General features: G+C 37.0%; 1 protein-coding gene across 8 annotated transcripts in view; it reads left to right on the top strand.

The window, feature by feature from the left end:
• Positions 1–16950, top strand: part of cobl (cordon-bleu WH2 repeat protein) — a 60386-nt gene that overhangs the window by 19662 nt on the left and 23774 nt on the right. For 5 of the 8 annotated variants that reach the window (XM_032519722.1, XM_032519715.1, XM_032519714.1 and 2 more), the window contains 4 exons: positions 1522–1566; positions 2903–2991; positions 4053–4124; positions 11033–11215. In XM_032519722.1, coding sequence (XP_032375613.1) covers positions 1522–1566; positions 2903–2991; positions 4053–4124; positions 11033–11215 — 389 coding nt within the window. The remainder of the gene's footprint in view (positions 1–1521; positions 1567–2902; positions 2992–4052; positions 4125–11032; positions 11216–16950) is intronic. The other 3 variants (XM_032519718.1, XM_032519720.1, XM_032519721.1) reach the window with 3 other exon arrangements.

The raw sequence follows: 16950 nt of genomic DNA, 5'->3' as shown, positions 1-16950 counted from the left end.
TACACACGGAGAGCCTCACTTCCCAAAACAATAAACTCCATCGGACTACTGTCACATACACACGTTGCCCACGAGCCTCTTGTCTTAAAGGGAAGGTTCGGCTGGTAATAATCATGTAAAAGGAGAACAGTGAAAGTTTACTTTTCTATCAAGCAGCAAAGAAGGATTAGCGTCAACATTGCAACGTCCTGCGCTGTGCCTATTGCGCATGCGCACATCACGATGTCGATGCTCAAACACAATATTGTTCAGCCTAAGAGCTCACCCTTAGTTCATGCTAATGTTCTTAAGCTAGTGTAAAGCAAAAAAATGAAATGCGTCATCATGTATGCTGATATGTGCCTTGGCTCGTCCAGCTATTGAGTCATATCACAAATCTGATGTTGGCCTACAAATCAATATCATCCCCAAAGCAATAACTGTAACACATGCTATTAGTATCTTTTTAGAAAAAAATTATGAATGCAAATACAAACAAATGGCTGCATATTATGTAAAATTAGGGATGTTTTAACTATACTACAAATTTGACTGCTTGATCTTTAGTCACCAGTAAAAAGCAAGAGTTTATATGCATGGTCAGAATAAGAACGTTGCACAACCGAGAACTTGTGTTTCTTCATTCTGTCATGTGATGCCTGTTTAGAGACAGTGAGTGAGCATAAATGCTTGTTTTCTTATCCACACCCAGGATTGTATGGTGTAAAATCTGTCATTAAAAATTAAAAAAATAAAAGAATAAAAGATATATTGGGCCAAAACAGAAGGCTGAGCAAAGTATGGATCTTATGCAAAACCAGCCAGTATGAGCTTATCAAAAAGGATTTGGTGCCATGAGCCACACACCACAATAGCATTGTATTCTGCTGTACAGCATGACTAAAGTTCTATGCAGTCAGAGTCAATATTGGTTGAACCAGTAGAAGGTACGACACTGCATGAACTACAATATAAGCTTGTGTTGTGTTTCTTATTATATGTACATCTACATGAACCTTGGTGAATATAATTTGTTCCCGGAGGTACAATAATTAGAATATGTCATCTTTTATCTGGTAGGAAGTTGGATTTTGCTCTAAGATCAAATATCACGGTTCATTACCTTAATAAAATACCACACCCAGTGATATTTATAGATATTGGTTTAGTTACAGAGAGTGATCTCAGAGGAAAAGCTTGTGGTTTATGGTCATGAAGGATATAAGCAAGAACTTTTATAATATTATGATCTTCTAAGGTCAAATACTATTACATAGTGGTTATAGTTTGGTATTCAACCGGTCACTGTTATCATGAAGGATATGCTACCTGGGTTATCAAGGGAAATCTACAAATGGTTTAGTTTGTGCCATAATAAGATCAAATGCAGTGTGAAAAGTGTTTCTTCCATCTAGTGAAACACTACCTGCTGTGTTGTGGTGCTACATAAGTGCAAATACAACAGATTGATTGAATATTTTTGATGCAGGTCAGTTGTCCATATATGACTTCATATGTTTTTTAAACTTTGTTGTTTTCCAGTTCTCCAGCCTAAAATGGCTTCTGCGCCTGCTCTTAACTACTCAGGTATTAGTCATGATAAGTCTTGTTTGTCTTAATGTTGCTGGTGCCAACTGAATGTAGCTGTTTAACCCAATATATAGTTGTGTGCTTATTAACCTTTTTATTTATTTTTTTTGACTGCTTGTTAGCCACTCCTTCTCAAAAAAATAATTTGTAGGTTAAATTACATTGTAATTTTGATACTACATCATCAAGGCCGGTCGTTTGATTTATGAAATGATTTATTATAAATCATTACTTAGTTTTGTTTCTGCTTTTTTAGAATCCAAATAACTCCGTAGCATACTTCTGCATTCTAGCATTCTTACTTACTGCTTTGTAGACTGTGAAGGTTAAAGGTGGTCTTTGAGAAAATGAAGCTATAGCGCTCTCTGCTGACAAAACGTAGCAGATGTTTCTATTGAGTTCTTTGTGAATGAAAACAGGGTATTATGTGTAACTCTCGCCAAAATGCAACCTAGGGTCTTTTTGTGAATGTACCTGAGTCAAACTTTTGTTTAAACCCATAATTAGGACGGAAGTGCCACTTTTAAAATTTACCGTATTTTCATTTTTGATCAAGTGGCCTTTTGAATGGGAGTGCTAGGGACACTACTATGATCGCATCAAAATCACATTTTTTAAAACACTATGAAGGCCTGACACAACATGAAACTTTGCTCGAAGTACCACCAGGGTCTCTACACATGAGCTCGAGCATTGAGAACATTGTTTGTGTACATAGAGTTTACTAAAAAAGGTTTTGAACAAATCTGTTGGTTTTTCTGCTCGACGCCATCTTGTCAGTCAAAAATAGTCAATCTCCGAATGCGAATGAACGGACTCTATAGGAGGAAATGTCATTCTCATATGAGGCTTACAAGGTTGGTATTTTTTTTCACTAATGACAAAACAACAAATTATCTGTGCATTTATAGCTTATATCTCTCTTTACTCTCCTCCCTGTTATGTTGCATTCGGAGAGCGACGCTTCTTGACTGGTAACATGGCAGTTCTCGTGTAGAGCCCCTGGTGATACTTTGAGCAAAGTTTCATGTGTTGTCAAGCCTTCTTAGTGTTTTAAAAATAGTGATTTTCATGAGATCACAGTTATTGCCCCTAACAAATAAAAAAAAGTGGCGCTTCCCTCCTAATTATGCTTTTAAACGAAAGTTTGACTTGGGTACTCTATGTTTTGTTGTTAACCTAACTAACCTATGCATGACAAGATCAATTGTCACTCATTTCTACTTTATTCCTCAATTACAGTTTCTAAGAATTAACCTGACTTTTTTGCTTTGCATTTATTAGGCACTGACACTATACTTTTCTTCTCCCCTTCCTCCTTTTCTGTTCGTAGACTCCATCCACTCCAGTACTAACAGTTTGGGCAGAGCGGAAAAGAAAGGCCTCCTGGGTATTTTCCAGTTCAGCAGGAGGAAAACCAAGGTAAGACTCCAGGAGCCTCATGTATAAAAGACTGTGCAGCTTTCATACCAGAAGATGACGTACGGCCCAAACTTGAAAAGTACCTACGTACAGAAATATTCACATGTATAAAACCAGGCGTACGGCCACGCCTTGTCTCACAGGTTGACCTGGTGCAGACGGAAAAAAAAACTTCTTGTGACGATGGAGGTGTTGATTGCTGAGGTGGAGGCGAGAAAAAAATGTTCTGTTTGAAGGTTTGTCATCGCAGATAAGCAATAAAAGAAAATGCCCAGAGTGGCATATGGTGACCGGGCAGTGCAAAGCAATGGCAGGCAATAAAAAAATAAACCTGTCTAATAATACAGAACAACATGCATCTCGGTGTCAGTCCAAATTACGCACAATAAGCAGTTTGATCTCACTGATTGTGAGTTGAAAATTTGTGAGTTTGACCTCACAAGTTTTTATGGAATATCAGTGGATATGATTATGTTTTTTCATAGACAACGTCGCAGACAAATGCCAGTAAGTGAAGTGGAAACGTTTTTTGTCTTATTTGGTGATTTTCGCTTTCCACTTTCCAGTTAGATTTCGCCGCGTGACAGAGCCAGAAAAGACTTTGTGTGACGGCCGGCACCTTCTCACGTCAAGTACATTTTTTTAAAAATCACAAAGCGTCCGTGAAAACCAGCGTACGCAAGCTTTTCGTGCATACGCAACGTTTATACATGAGGCTTTTTTGACAATTTGTTTTTGGATTCATCTTTCTATTTAATCATTTTAGTTTCACCAGCATAATTATGTTTTATTTCATTAAAGTTGGCATTGGTCCTAAATACACAATATTGCATTTGAATCATTGAATTAAGTGCAGCTTTAATGGTATTGTAACTGTCCACAAAGTTAAGCCGTGACTTATTGGCAGAAGTGCCATGAGAAATATGAGGTTGTGTTATAATCTGCAAACTAACCTTGAGTGGTGCATGCCATTCATACTTATTCACATTTACAACCGAGGCAGGCTAAATGCATGGCTGAACATTTGAATGCTGCATGTTAGCTGTGCCTTTCGTTTGCAGAAAGAAACATCATCTGTGGACATGGATGACTGTGATGATAAAACAATCCAAAATACAGACACACAATCACTTGTAAGTATTACTAACACATCTGACATCATCCAGGTGTGATAAGTATAATCATAGTGGGATTTTGAGCTCTGAAGCATTCAATCAGTATAATATGGATGGACAGAATAACAGGAACACATGTACAATATCACACAAACCAGTATCATCAGAAACCTTAAACATTACCACAGCGTATAATCAACACTTCTTCGATACTTTAGTTGCTCTCGCAACAGAAATTAGAAAAGCTAAATACTCATTGCAGTTCTGTAGTATTGGGTTTCATCATATGGGGTGGGGGGGTTCCTGTTGTTATGTCAATTTCTTGCATGATACTTTGATATGGCATGGATATAAAATCCTTCTTTCTTTCAGCATGGGTGCATAATGTTTTTTTTATAATATACTGTACTGTATGCCTACTATATTCATCTTCATGGTTGATTTTGATGAAACACTAAAAATGGCACATTAGATATGCTCTTTATACGGGACTAATGCGGAATGCGGATTGGCTCAGGTCGAACCAGTGCTGGTTGACAATGCCAATATCATCAAAGAGTTTCACTTTAGTGAATAATATAGTCACATTCTGATTTCCTGGATGGTCAGTGAATTTCCACTGTATACCAACAACAGAAAAGTGAATCAACTTCACAAGCCTGACCCTAGAGGCTCTGACATCTTTGCTGCAGTTTAAATGTTATTTTTTCTCTTTTTATTAAGTCATTTTATCACATCGTTATTAGTTTGGACATACATGTAACTTTCTGCCGCAATGGGGTCCCTCAACCAAAACAATTGATTGTTATCACAGACTTTGGATGAAGTTGGGAAGTTGTGTGGAAGTATGTGATGGGAATTGTAGTTTTTTTTATTGTTATACACCTTCACTGATTAGATTGCATCTGTTCACAAACAAGTGTACCCATTCAAGTTTATTCAAGTTACATTTAATAATGTTTATTTTTGTCATTCTAATAAAAAAGCTGCATTTTCCCCCACATAATTACATTTTTTTTTTCCGATCTGTTTTGGTAGCTGACCAGTGAGGCAGGCTGCTAATATTAGCCAGGAGCTAAAACCACACTATCACAATATCAGAATCAGAATAAGCTTTATTTTCCAGGTATGAGGACACATACGAGGAATTTTTCCTTGGAGCATGGTTGCTCACAATGTGCTTACACATATGAAACAACCAAACAATATACACACACTAATATATACATACTCTAAACAGAAACAATATAGAGACAAGAGTGCAATGAAGACTTCAATAAAAATGATTTAAATATGGAACAGTGCAAAAGGTACTGGGATAAATAGTATTATGTTATTATATTACAATATGAACAGTTTTATATATATTTGTATATATTTCACATGTGGCTGTTGGCTGCCTAGGGGCTAACTAACTAACTAACTAACTAATTCTACATGTCCTGGGGCTGTCGTCTTCTCTCATCCCGAATTAAGTCTCTTTGCGCTGGGGCAGTAAGACCGGAGTGTGCTAGCGGAAATTAGCATTAGATTAGTCGTCTCTATAGGCTAACGTCAACATTACTGTTACATTCGTGGGTTAGCCCAGTGCTGCTTTCATACGTGGTCAAAACAGTCATACTACTAATAAGTTTATGAGCGTGTTGAACAATGTTGTAACCCTATATATGTTATCCACCAAGCATTAGCATTAACGTTAGCTACTTGTTAGCCAGCACATTGTAGTAACGTTATGCTGGATCAATATTGATATGTATCAATAAATAAGATCTTTGCTGTATTACTGTGTTGCAAAGTGGCATGTAATCCATCACAAAGTGATGCCTTGTTGCAGAAAAAGCAGTATTACAGTTACAAGTATTGATTTCTGTGACATTGTATTATTTACAATTCCTCTTAAATGTATCATCTGGGTGCTAGTGTTTTGACGGAAGTCACAAGTAACTAGATGGTGAAAGGTTATATGACGCCACTGACTGACAACTTAAGGAAACGTCCCATGTCAGAAATAAAATAACAGATTTCTCTGGGTTTGACATTTGGCGGAAAGATTTGGGATAGTGTAAGAACACAACTCAAAAAATATTTTTTAGAGACTAATACAGAAACGTTACATATTGTACCTTTTAATTGTTAAAATCATTTGTACTTGAGTTGATGGGGCAAATAATCATTGTGTGGTAACAACCGTTTGAAAGATTCACGTAAAAATTATGTCCATCTGGAAAGCTGTAGGAGGCAAAGTTGTGCAGCTTTGACGCTTTGCGCGACGACTCATCTCCCATTGGAGGGGGAAACTGTACTGTTACCATCAGCCATGTAATCACAATATCTACATTCATGGGAAATATGCCAGTTTGAAATTTTTCTTTAAGCTCATAGCAATCACAGAATATGGCCCACAGAATTGGTGCTCCTGTACAATTGATTGTTGATTTGTTGTCATGTGTGTTAAGTCCTCCAGAGGGCAGCAGGAGTCTCCAGAAGGTTAGTCAGCAGTGTGTTAGCACTCACAGGTCCAAAGAGAAGTACTAACAGGGCAGCTTTTCTTTCCTACAAATACGAGTACTGAATTATACAATGGCTGTTGGAAAAAGTGGTATATAGTGATAATTATAGCCTTAATCCTACATTTACCATGAATAAGGGAGTGTACAGTCTGTGCTTTTTGACAATCAAGGACCCAGAAGGATCCTGATACATAGCAGCCTATATGACTGGTGAAGCCCAGTTTTGAGGAGATTCATAACAAACTGGAACCACAGAATGATCTCCCTACAACCACTTCCGTGTGTGTGTAGAGCCTACATCTAGACGTACATTTTGACACTGCATTGAGCAGCTCTCTACCTGTTATATCTCTAAATCAATCATGTTAATTTGATTTTGAAGCCATGGACTTCCCTTCAGCAGCAGCCGTCTGTGGCTCAACTCTGATCAATATGGCGTTTGTATTAGCTGGAAAAACACTGCCTGGCTCATTTTTGTTCACTTCACTGTCCTGCCAAGCACAAAGCTTCTGGATGGACTACGCCACCCTTTTACTTCTTTGTTCTTAGCGTTTCCTTTAACATTGTGCATCTGGCCCGTCAACATTGAATCATTTTCAATTATTATCCTCTTTAAGGTCTAAGCTTTGTTTTGGATCTTCCTAATCATCTTTTTAATATCCACATCAGATAGTTCTGACTATACGTCTTCCTTTTAACAAATTTAACAACAATGAAGTAAGACTGGTACAAGAAAAGGAATTGAAAATATGGCAGTAGCACATGACATAACATTCAAACTAATATAGATGGAGTATGTTGCGTTTGCTTTGATGTGAAATATATTTAAACCACTAAAATGTATCCAAGACAGTGGGAGCAATATTGCTATTTCTTAGCCATCCAGTGGACTTTAATTCAGCTGGGCTTTTTCTCTCTGATATGATTGTTTCTCAGCCAGGGACAATTATCAGACCACACACACACACACACACACACAGAGTTACCAGCCTAAAGGCATCATATTACCCTACCTTGGCTACATTAGCACTAAAAGCCCAGCCTCTTATCTCTAATTGTTCATTAGGGCTGAACTACTGTTTGTGTGTGTGTGTGTGTGTGTGTGTGTGTGTGTGTGTGTGTGTGTGTGTGTGTGTGTGTGTGTGTGTGTGTGTGTGTGTGTGTGTGTGTGTGTGTGTGTGTGTGTGTGTGTGTGTGTGGTCTCAAAACACTAACATGGTCAGAGAGCATAAATAGGGATTGTTTTCTGTTTGTTTTTTTAAATTGATAATATTAGATTTTTTTAAATGGCCCATATTTGTCAAGGATCTCAGAGTAGCAAATCGGCCCTATCCAACATTCTCAAAGTGACAGGAAGTTGGTCCCATTTTCAGGCATAGGAGTAAATCTATTGTATAAACTTCATTAACTTTATCCTATCTGTCCCACCCCCCTAGCATCCATCACAGCAATGACATGCAGTTACAGAAGCAACAATTTGTGAGCCTTACAACTTTGAAATCATTTTTCAGACCTCAAAACTCCAATACCACTCATAGTCAATTATCTTCCCACCAACAAACATGATTGTAGATGAAAGGATTTTACACATATTGGTGGCTTTCAAGGATATCTCTGTGGCATGAATAGTTTGAATGATAGTGTTACTTCTAGCACAGAAAGTAAAATATATTGAGAATGATATTAAAGATATATGAAATTAAAGATTGACACAAAAAAGCACCCAGTACATGACCCAGTATCTTCTTAGTTAAAATCGCAGCCAACACACACAAGTATATAAATTGCATACTGTGTATGGGTCATTGTAGTAGTCCTATTAATTTACTATATTTTGTATATAGATAGATAGATAGATAGATAGATAGATAGATAGATAGATAGATATGCTTATTTCTCTCAGATATTGTTTACAAATCTGTCTAAATCTGTGTAAGGGAGCACTTCTCCTTTGCTGGTAAAACTGCACATTTTAGAGTGGCCTTTTATTGTGGCCAGCCTAAGGGACACCTGTTCAATAATCAAGCTGTCTAATCAGCATCTTAATATACCACACATGTGAGGTGGATGGATTATTTTGGCAAAGGATAAGTGCTCACTAACACAAAATAAGATAGATTTGTGAACAATATCTGAGAGAAATAAGCCTTTTTTGTACATATAAACATCATTATACATCAGAGGTGAAACACACTTGAAACTTTCCACCATAGAGGGTAGTGACATATTGCTTTTCAGCCAGGTGTCAAGTTATTCCTTAGGCAGCTTGTCACACACTAAGAAATTATAATCTTTCTGTATTTCATTCCTCAATCACATTTATTAAGTATATAGAAAAACTGTGAGTTGTTGTTAATTTAATTTCAAACAGGCAAAACAGTGATGTGTGTTTACATTCTAAAAGGATAACTAACTCTGTTCAAAGTAGGTGTAGGAGGATTCTCTTCTGCTGAAGTCAGTGGGATTAGTAGGGAGTAATTCAGATATTTTGACAGTCTGCTGGAGATTTTTTACATTTGCATGTGTGCTTTGTAGTAGGATCCGTCATTTAAGCACTAAAGGCATGGATGCAGTAAACCATGTTCCTTATGATGAAGTTTTGCAGAAATTCAATGGGTTCATTTTAAGATACACGTTTTGTAATTATGAGATCACTGCAATCTTTGGTTCCTTCCAAAATGCTGCAGTACGTTTGTTACAGCTAGCTTTTCCTCTCTTACTGTTTTGACAGGTTTCAGATTGTTTACCAGGGGGAAGGAGTAGAAGAGAGCAGGTGAAAAAGTCAGACAGAGTTCATTTTGATTTTCTGCTTTGAACATTATATTTTGGTGAGGTAAAAGAAAGTTCCTTCTTTTAGGGTTCCAAATAGAAATCACATCAATCCTTCACTTCCAACATTTATTTTTTGTTGTGTCTGTCCCCATCTGCCACCTCCCCCCTGCCACCTCCCTTACCCATGTCAGTCACACAGAGAAAACTGACTGTAAATATTTTATTTACTAGGTTGATAATCGTTTTTTCTGATGTAAGCTTATGTTGTACTGTGTTAATGCCTTTCTGGATTTTTTTTACCCATTAATTTCTATAATGTTTACGTTTTTATGAAGCACAGATATACTTGGTGTTTTAGTTCTTAAAATAAGAGCAACAGTGTTTGGATAATTTGCATTTTTACTAATGCTTAGACATGAGATGTTTAGGATAATAATAATCCTCGAGATTGATGTCTCCTTGTTCAATAGTAAAAAAAGTATAAATCTGTCTTGCTACACTCTATCTTCAGTGAAAGGCAACAAGTTTCCCACTAAAATAGATTTTTGCATGCTGTAACAATCAAAATATCATCCACAGTCAAAACATAATTTCACATGGGAAATGTCCCCAATTTGAAAAAAAACTGCAGACATGCCTGCTAGACTGCTCTCCTCTTTTTTCAGAAGTACTGTTCTTTTCCCATCCCTCCCCTCTGTGAGCTGTTCTAACCTTGGGTCCAATTAATTCTAATGACCTGAACTTTGTTCTTTTTTGCTCCGCTTTTATGCTGTTATAAAGGCATTGTCTGAATGAATCAATTAATCTGAATTTAAACACAGTTTTTTTCTTAGATCATGGGGGAGCAAGTCGTGGTTTGCTACCCCCGTTGTGCCAAGGCTCTGTACCAAGCCGAGCCACGGGGACATTCAGATTTTCAGGGGCACTTTGGGCTCTCTTTGATCAGATATTGAAAACCATTTTTTGCCATTGCTTTGGTCAGAAGCAGCCACCCTTTGAAAATGTGGTTGCACTTTTGACTTGGTCAATTAATAATATTAATAATAAATGTTCCAATCATTTTTGTGACTGAAGAACAGACTATACTACCACAACTGCATGTGTAGTTGCTTGTGCATGTGTGCATGCTTTTTATTTTTTAAATTTGAATACACTGTAAATGAGGGGATTGTGGCTCTTCCTCTAAGATCAGTTTGAAAGCTTGTTTAGATATTAAATAAATCCTCATAATACCGTTTTAACCATACAATCAACCCTTAAAATCAACACTGCCAGTAATATGAGTCCAACGCTTGTCACTGGTAGTAAGCAGGATATATTTCTATGTAAAAGTTAAATTACATTTGGTTGAAAGTTAAGCCATGGACCAAGAAACAAGGGGTTTTCAATCCGTATTCTTTATTTGTTTTGTTGTTGTTTTTTTTATTATTGTGACTTACAAGACAGGTCATTGGCATCATAAACTGTAAGGATAATGATATTTAACAAAGCATTATGCTCAGTGGTCATGTGTCTGACTCACTTGAAATGTATTGCAAAGTGTCACTTAAGGTCTTATACATGGACACCTTGGTTCATGTGTCTATTTACATACATATGTGTTAGTCTTATCCTCACCCTCTTTATTTTTGACATCACGCACAGGGTCTGCCCACTGCGACAGGGGTCCCCAGCATAGAAGATCGGCCCAGTACCTTGGGCCAGTCTCAGTCGGTCATGAACATATCCAGGATGTCTCCCAAGGCTGAGACCAAGAAGAGGAGGGCCCCAGCACTACCCTGGGCCCCAACACCCACCATGGGACACACCAGCTTTGAAGGTTATGAGGTGAGGGGATTAAAGAGCTTTGTTGAATTAGTCACACTGATAAATAATGATGCATACTTCTAACTCGAAATCTGAGGCTTCATGGTTATTTACATCATGACATAAAACTGGGTTCTTAATTGTGAGTTTTGATAACATCATACCTGCAGGAAAAACTGAACATCTCACCATCGCACACAATAGAACTACACAGAAATGAATTGATTATTGTACAAAGACATGCATCCAGAAATTCCCCCAAAAATGTATAATTGGAATATAATGATGACACAAACATTTTTAATTTTATTTTATAAAACGTCCTATTCAGTAAAATAACCAAATCCCTCCACTCTCAGGACTGCCCTGTTTGACGCAGCCCTTAGTAGGGGTGTTTTTGGCCTGACATTCAGCTCCTCCAGGTCACAGTGACCTGTATTGTCTGCATTAGAGAAACAGCTCCCTGCAGTCTCATTATAGTATTAAGAAAGCATGCTGGGAAATGTTGTTTAGCAACCAACATCCTTCCTCTGATAATAATTTATGTTTATCTAGAGGAGCTAGTGTTCTTGCTGGATGTTATCAAGAGAAAATGTTGTTCTCAGTCCGGCATGGAGGTGTTATCTTTAGCCTATTGAACTGAACTCAACTGAGAGTGGAGGAGTGAAAAACACTTCTGAGAAATGTATAATGAGAATAGTAAGTCAATGAAAGCTCAAACGTGAGCCTGGATGATCTGATTCACAACGTCTCTCATTCCTAAAAGAAAATAGTAATAAGTGAAGCATTGCAAGCAACACAGATTTACAGTAATTAAATAAGACCACAAAAGCCCACATACCACAATTCATTTCTATCTAAGTGTATTCCTAAAGTGGCTATCTTTGTTCTAATTTGGGTAAACCTAACTAAACAGAGTTCAGCTAAACCTAAATATTCCATTATCTGCCCAAAGAACTTTACAACGGTAAAGTAAGTTTAACAAATTAGTTTTGATTGTCAAGTAACATTCTGAATGTGTTTTTCTTTTAGGGCATTCATTACAACTTAATTATAGATGTTAAGTGTTTGTTCTTTTCTTTTTGCAGTGCATTGGGATTTTATTAAAAAGCTCCTTATAGCTGCTGTGATTGTTTAGGGGATAATAAATACAAGATGAACTAATATGTATCACCATGAAAAGTTGATTACTAACATTAAGAAATTCTTTTTGTATTACAAGTTTTCTGAAATGTCATGTTTAAATATGCAAAATGCAATTATGTTTGAATCTGAACATTGGATAAAGCCAGGTTCAAAATGTTTGTTTCATTTTGCTGACATATTAGAGACTAAGGTTTTTACAGAGGGAATTTTGGATAACTTTTTTATCACTCCATACTGCAAATCAGAAAATACTGTCAACAGCCTTAAAAAAATTAATTTCTTCCATGTTTTTAGGTATGACATGTTACATTAATCAGGTTATGAATTATATCTGAACAAAACCTTAGAATACCTAGAATATAGACAGGAATGTAGATAGGAATTAAACTTGAATGTTTGGTGTATGTAAGTGCCACTGAAGTGGAGATTTCTGGCTCAGGGTCTGAGAAAAACCTATTTTGAGAAGCCTTTAAAAATGAGGTGTACAAAATATACATTGTGCAAGACACTACAGGTGAACACTCATAGAAATCAACATGAAACTTACCCACTTGAATAAATTAAGACATATATATTTGTATTACAAATTTTCTGAAATTGTAATGTTTAAATCTGCAAACAAGGCATTATCTAATGCTAACTTTTGGTGAATTTAGGAGATATTTGCAGGCGCAAATAGACAAATGAATCTAAATGTGTATTTTGGATGTTTTAACCCAATAGTCTGAACATGCTATGGAAGCAAAACTAAAAATTGAAAAATTATGGTTTTGCCTGTAGTGCACTTCAAATTGTAGTTGTGCAGAGGGAGACAGTAATTTATCTGTCCGATTCAGAGTTATGACAGACACCACAGCAGAAATACAGAGACACCACTGGGGAGGACAGCTTCACAGAACAGGAGGTAAGGAGGTCATCAGAGGACTCGATGACTGGTCTTATAATAGATTTCTCCATCTCGCTCTTATGCCTTCTCTGAACTGTTACTCTATCCGAACACAAAGTAGGGCTGGGTGTTGTTCAAAGATTTACGATACCACTACGGTGACTTTGATACCAGTGAAAACAACAAAAAGAAAACAAGCATTACACATTATGGCACAAATCTTTTTATGTATTTTTCCACTCCTACTACGTGAGCCCCGTCTCTGTGCGTAATGTAGAGTGTTCCCTGCATGTCTCTACAATGCGTAACGCTAAACAGCCAATCACCACCATTATAAGATGTTGGTAGAAGCATGCTGGATTCTTATTGGCTCACTCACACTGATGAGATTAACTCCTTAGGTATTGAAATTAGGTATTGAATGACAAGGCCTTTTTTGATAAATAAACTCGATACTTTAGAGGCAATTCGGCCTGTGCCTAAGATGTATTGAGTTCGGTACCCAGCCCTAGTCCCATGTACTGTGTATTCATGCACATGGTCCACACATTGCAGGGTCACGCGGTAGTGCGGGACACCTCTCATGTGTCATCTCTACTAGGAGAGAGATTTAAGACAGGCTGTTGATGTGTTCTGCTGTCCTAATCCACAGTAAAGAGATTTCCAGACGTGGATATGGGAATAACAGAATTTTTTTTCACAGTTAAGTGGTCACCATATTGATTAATAGATGAATGAATTACTAATGTATTGTTGTTGTTTCTAAAAGGAAGATAAATGTGATTAACTAGTGTCACCTAAGGGCACCACAGAGGTGCGAGGTGTTCAAAGATTAGCAGCATGACTTGCCTGGGTTTGTTGTCTGAAGGTGATTAAAAAGGATTTAGTTTCATGAGAGTGAAGTAGTCATAGCAGCCAGGTCTTGTCAGGACAGTTTCTCAGGGGCATTTGCATTAAAGAGCTCTGCATGACTTGGATCCGTGGAACAGTTGTACACGTCAAATCACATCACTATCAAAATCCAGGTTTTACTTTTAAATTTAGTAGATGAAAGTTGGCATTGTACTGCTGGAGACAGTATTAAGCTACACTCAAAAACATTTAGCTTGTCGGTTAAGGAGCGCTTCATCTTCAAAAGCTCCAGTGAGAACAGATGTTACTCACGCACAATTGATCACCATATGTGAAGTTTGTTTTTTTAGTAATTTTTTTTGTGTGTGTTGGATTTTGCTGACTCACATTTGTCACACACTATAAACACTTTCTCAATTCTGCTGAATGCAGGTTGTGTTAGTCAACACCACCTTATATAGAAACTGTCAGTGGGAACAATTTGAGAATGTGTGTGTGTGTGTGTGTGTGTGTGTGTGTGTGTGTGTGTGTGTGTGTGTGTGTGTGTGTGTGATGGAGAAGAATTAGGCACATGATAACAGGTCATTTGAGGACAGCTGTCTATGATGGCTGCCCCCATTATAAACCTCTCCCTAAAGCCGAACAAACTTAGGTGGTCCACTAATTGTGAATTACAACTGAGTAATAGACATTGACATCATAATCTAAGCAATAAGGATGATGAGATTGTTATAACGAAGCTACATGCTTCAAATAGACTTTGGTGAGGCAGAGATCACTAAGGGGGATCATTTAAATCATAGTAGGAACAATGTTAGATTAACATCATTGATACAATTAAACAGGCCAAAATGTCTTTCTAGTCGACTGTGGAAACCTTTTAGGGCGAGATTTACAACCTCTGTCAATCACAAAAGATCATTTTAGGGCAAGTGGATTTTTTTTCTACATGTAACATGACACTGGGGCTCTGTCCCTGTTACTCTTTAATTTTATTTATTTTTTTATTTCTAATGTTGAGCTAAGATAAATTTCTGTTCAATTAACTTTTTCTAGGTAGTTTGGATGAGCTACCTGAAACATAACTGTTGTAAACTTGGGTAAACGCCAGCATTATTTTTATGGAGGTTCTTGTTTGGACTTGGTACCTATTTTTGTAGGAAATAAGTTCCACATCATTTGGATTGTTATCTACTGTAAATATAATAGAAATTTAAAGTAGTGTTACTCCAAAGAGAAATATTAGTGCAACATTTTAAAAGTTGAAAAAGAGAGTGCTTTTATAGGTATTGAAAAAATAGAGTTCAGATAGTCAAAAGCACATTGCTTCTCAGGTAAATTGGGGGGTGGGGATCAATACCGCATAGTGTCACAATATTTTCCGTGGCAATACTGTATCGACACACGGACGCTAAGCATCCACTAGATGGGGCTTTTGTCTGGTGAGGTCAGCTGTAAATGTAAATTTCTAATGTAGTGAATGTAATGAAAAAGATGTTAAGTTAGAAGTTAGAAAAAAAGGTAATAAGCTAAAATTCATTGCAGAATGTTTTGAAATCCCAATAACATCACATCCTGACATAAGTGTTGTGATAATATCTTATTGTGGGGCCTCTGGTGATTCATACCCCTAATAACCAGAGTGAGTGACCACTAACAGCATTGTATGTTATTGTTCATACGTGGTAGTTATACAATCTTTATTATGAATGCTACAAGGATGTTACAAGGATTTTAATGAGGTTACATTTTGAGCCCACGGCTCTTCCTCAGACTGAAGATTTAAAGCAATGAAAGTAGATCTTTAACCATTTTAATATCTGAGGGACCGGTTACTATATACACTAGTGGGAATGGAAATAGCAAAACCAGTAAAAACAGATGACAAAGTATTCCAGGAAGAGTGTATAGTTGTCTCTGACTTTAGGGGAATCAGTTGTTTTCACATGCTGGAGTTGTCGTAGAGTCGTTTACAGTTTTTCTTCTTCTACAGCTTAACAATCAACAATCTGTGTCTTTCTTTATGAGAGCCGCACTAAATTAAATAATGTTTTGGAACACCGAGTTCAGAGAAACCAACCTTGTTTTTTCAGCAGCGATAGGCAATCCCTTATTGTGGTTTGGAAAGGATGCCATGTCTACATTGCCTCTTGTGAATAACGACTTCAGAGAAATTTTGAGCTTTCTGCTTCACTGCTCAGTAACAAAAGGTGCTTCTTGAGCAAGTGCATTTGTGCAAATGTGTGTTGTGATGTCTGAAAGATAAAGACAGAACAACTGAAGAAGAGAATGAGAGAGAGAGAGGATGATGAGAAAAAGAGAGAAAGTGAGTAGCACTATGTCTTATAAGTGTATGTGTATTTAGGCTGTGCAACATTAACAATGTATAAGCCATGGGATATATTTCCAAAATGCATTACAGCGTGAAATCTGGTTGACATGCCCTTAGCATCACCCTCACCTTGCAGTCAGAGGACATGACAGGAGGAAAAGTTTAACAGTGGAAGAGCAGCATTAACCAAGACAGCCAGTTTAGGTAAAAATACTTAATAGATGTTTACTTTAGCTCAACTACCAATGATATATACATCATTAATAGTTCATATTTGTCATTAACCCTTGTGAGATCACATGTATGATCAAATGATCATTTTGTTTCAAGGAAATTCAACTATAAAAAAGGTTAAATAAAATAAAAGAAAATAGAACAAGATTTTTTATTATGATGGGTGGTTATTGGTTAGAAGTTAATCAGAACAGGAGAAAGTGCTTGAAATGTAACAATTTTGTAACTTTGTGTGAGAATAGCAGTTGCAGAAAGACAACATAGTTTCACAGCACCTCCATTTAAAGGTCCCATGACATGGTGCTC

Source organism: Etheostoma spectabile, chromosome 6, assembly GCF_008692095.1.
Source record: "Etheostoma spectabile isolate EspeVRDwgs_2016 chromosome 6, UIUC_Espe_1.0, whole genome shotgun sequence".
Classification (NCBI taxonomy): domain Eukaryota; kingdom Metazoa; phylum Chordata; class Actinopteri; order Perciformes; family Percidae; genus Etheostoma; species Etheostoma spectabile.
The sequence above is the reverse complement of the archived record's forward strand: the minus strand, read 5'-3'. Positions and strand labels throughout refer to the sequence as shown.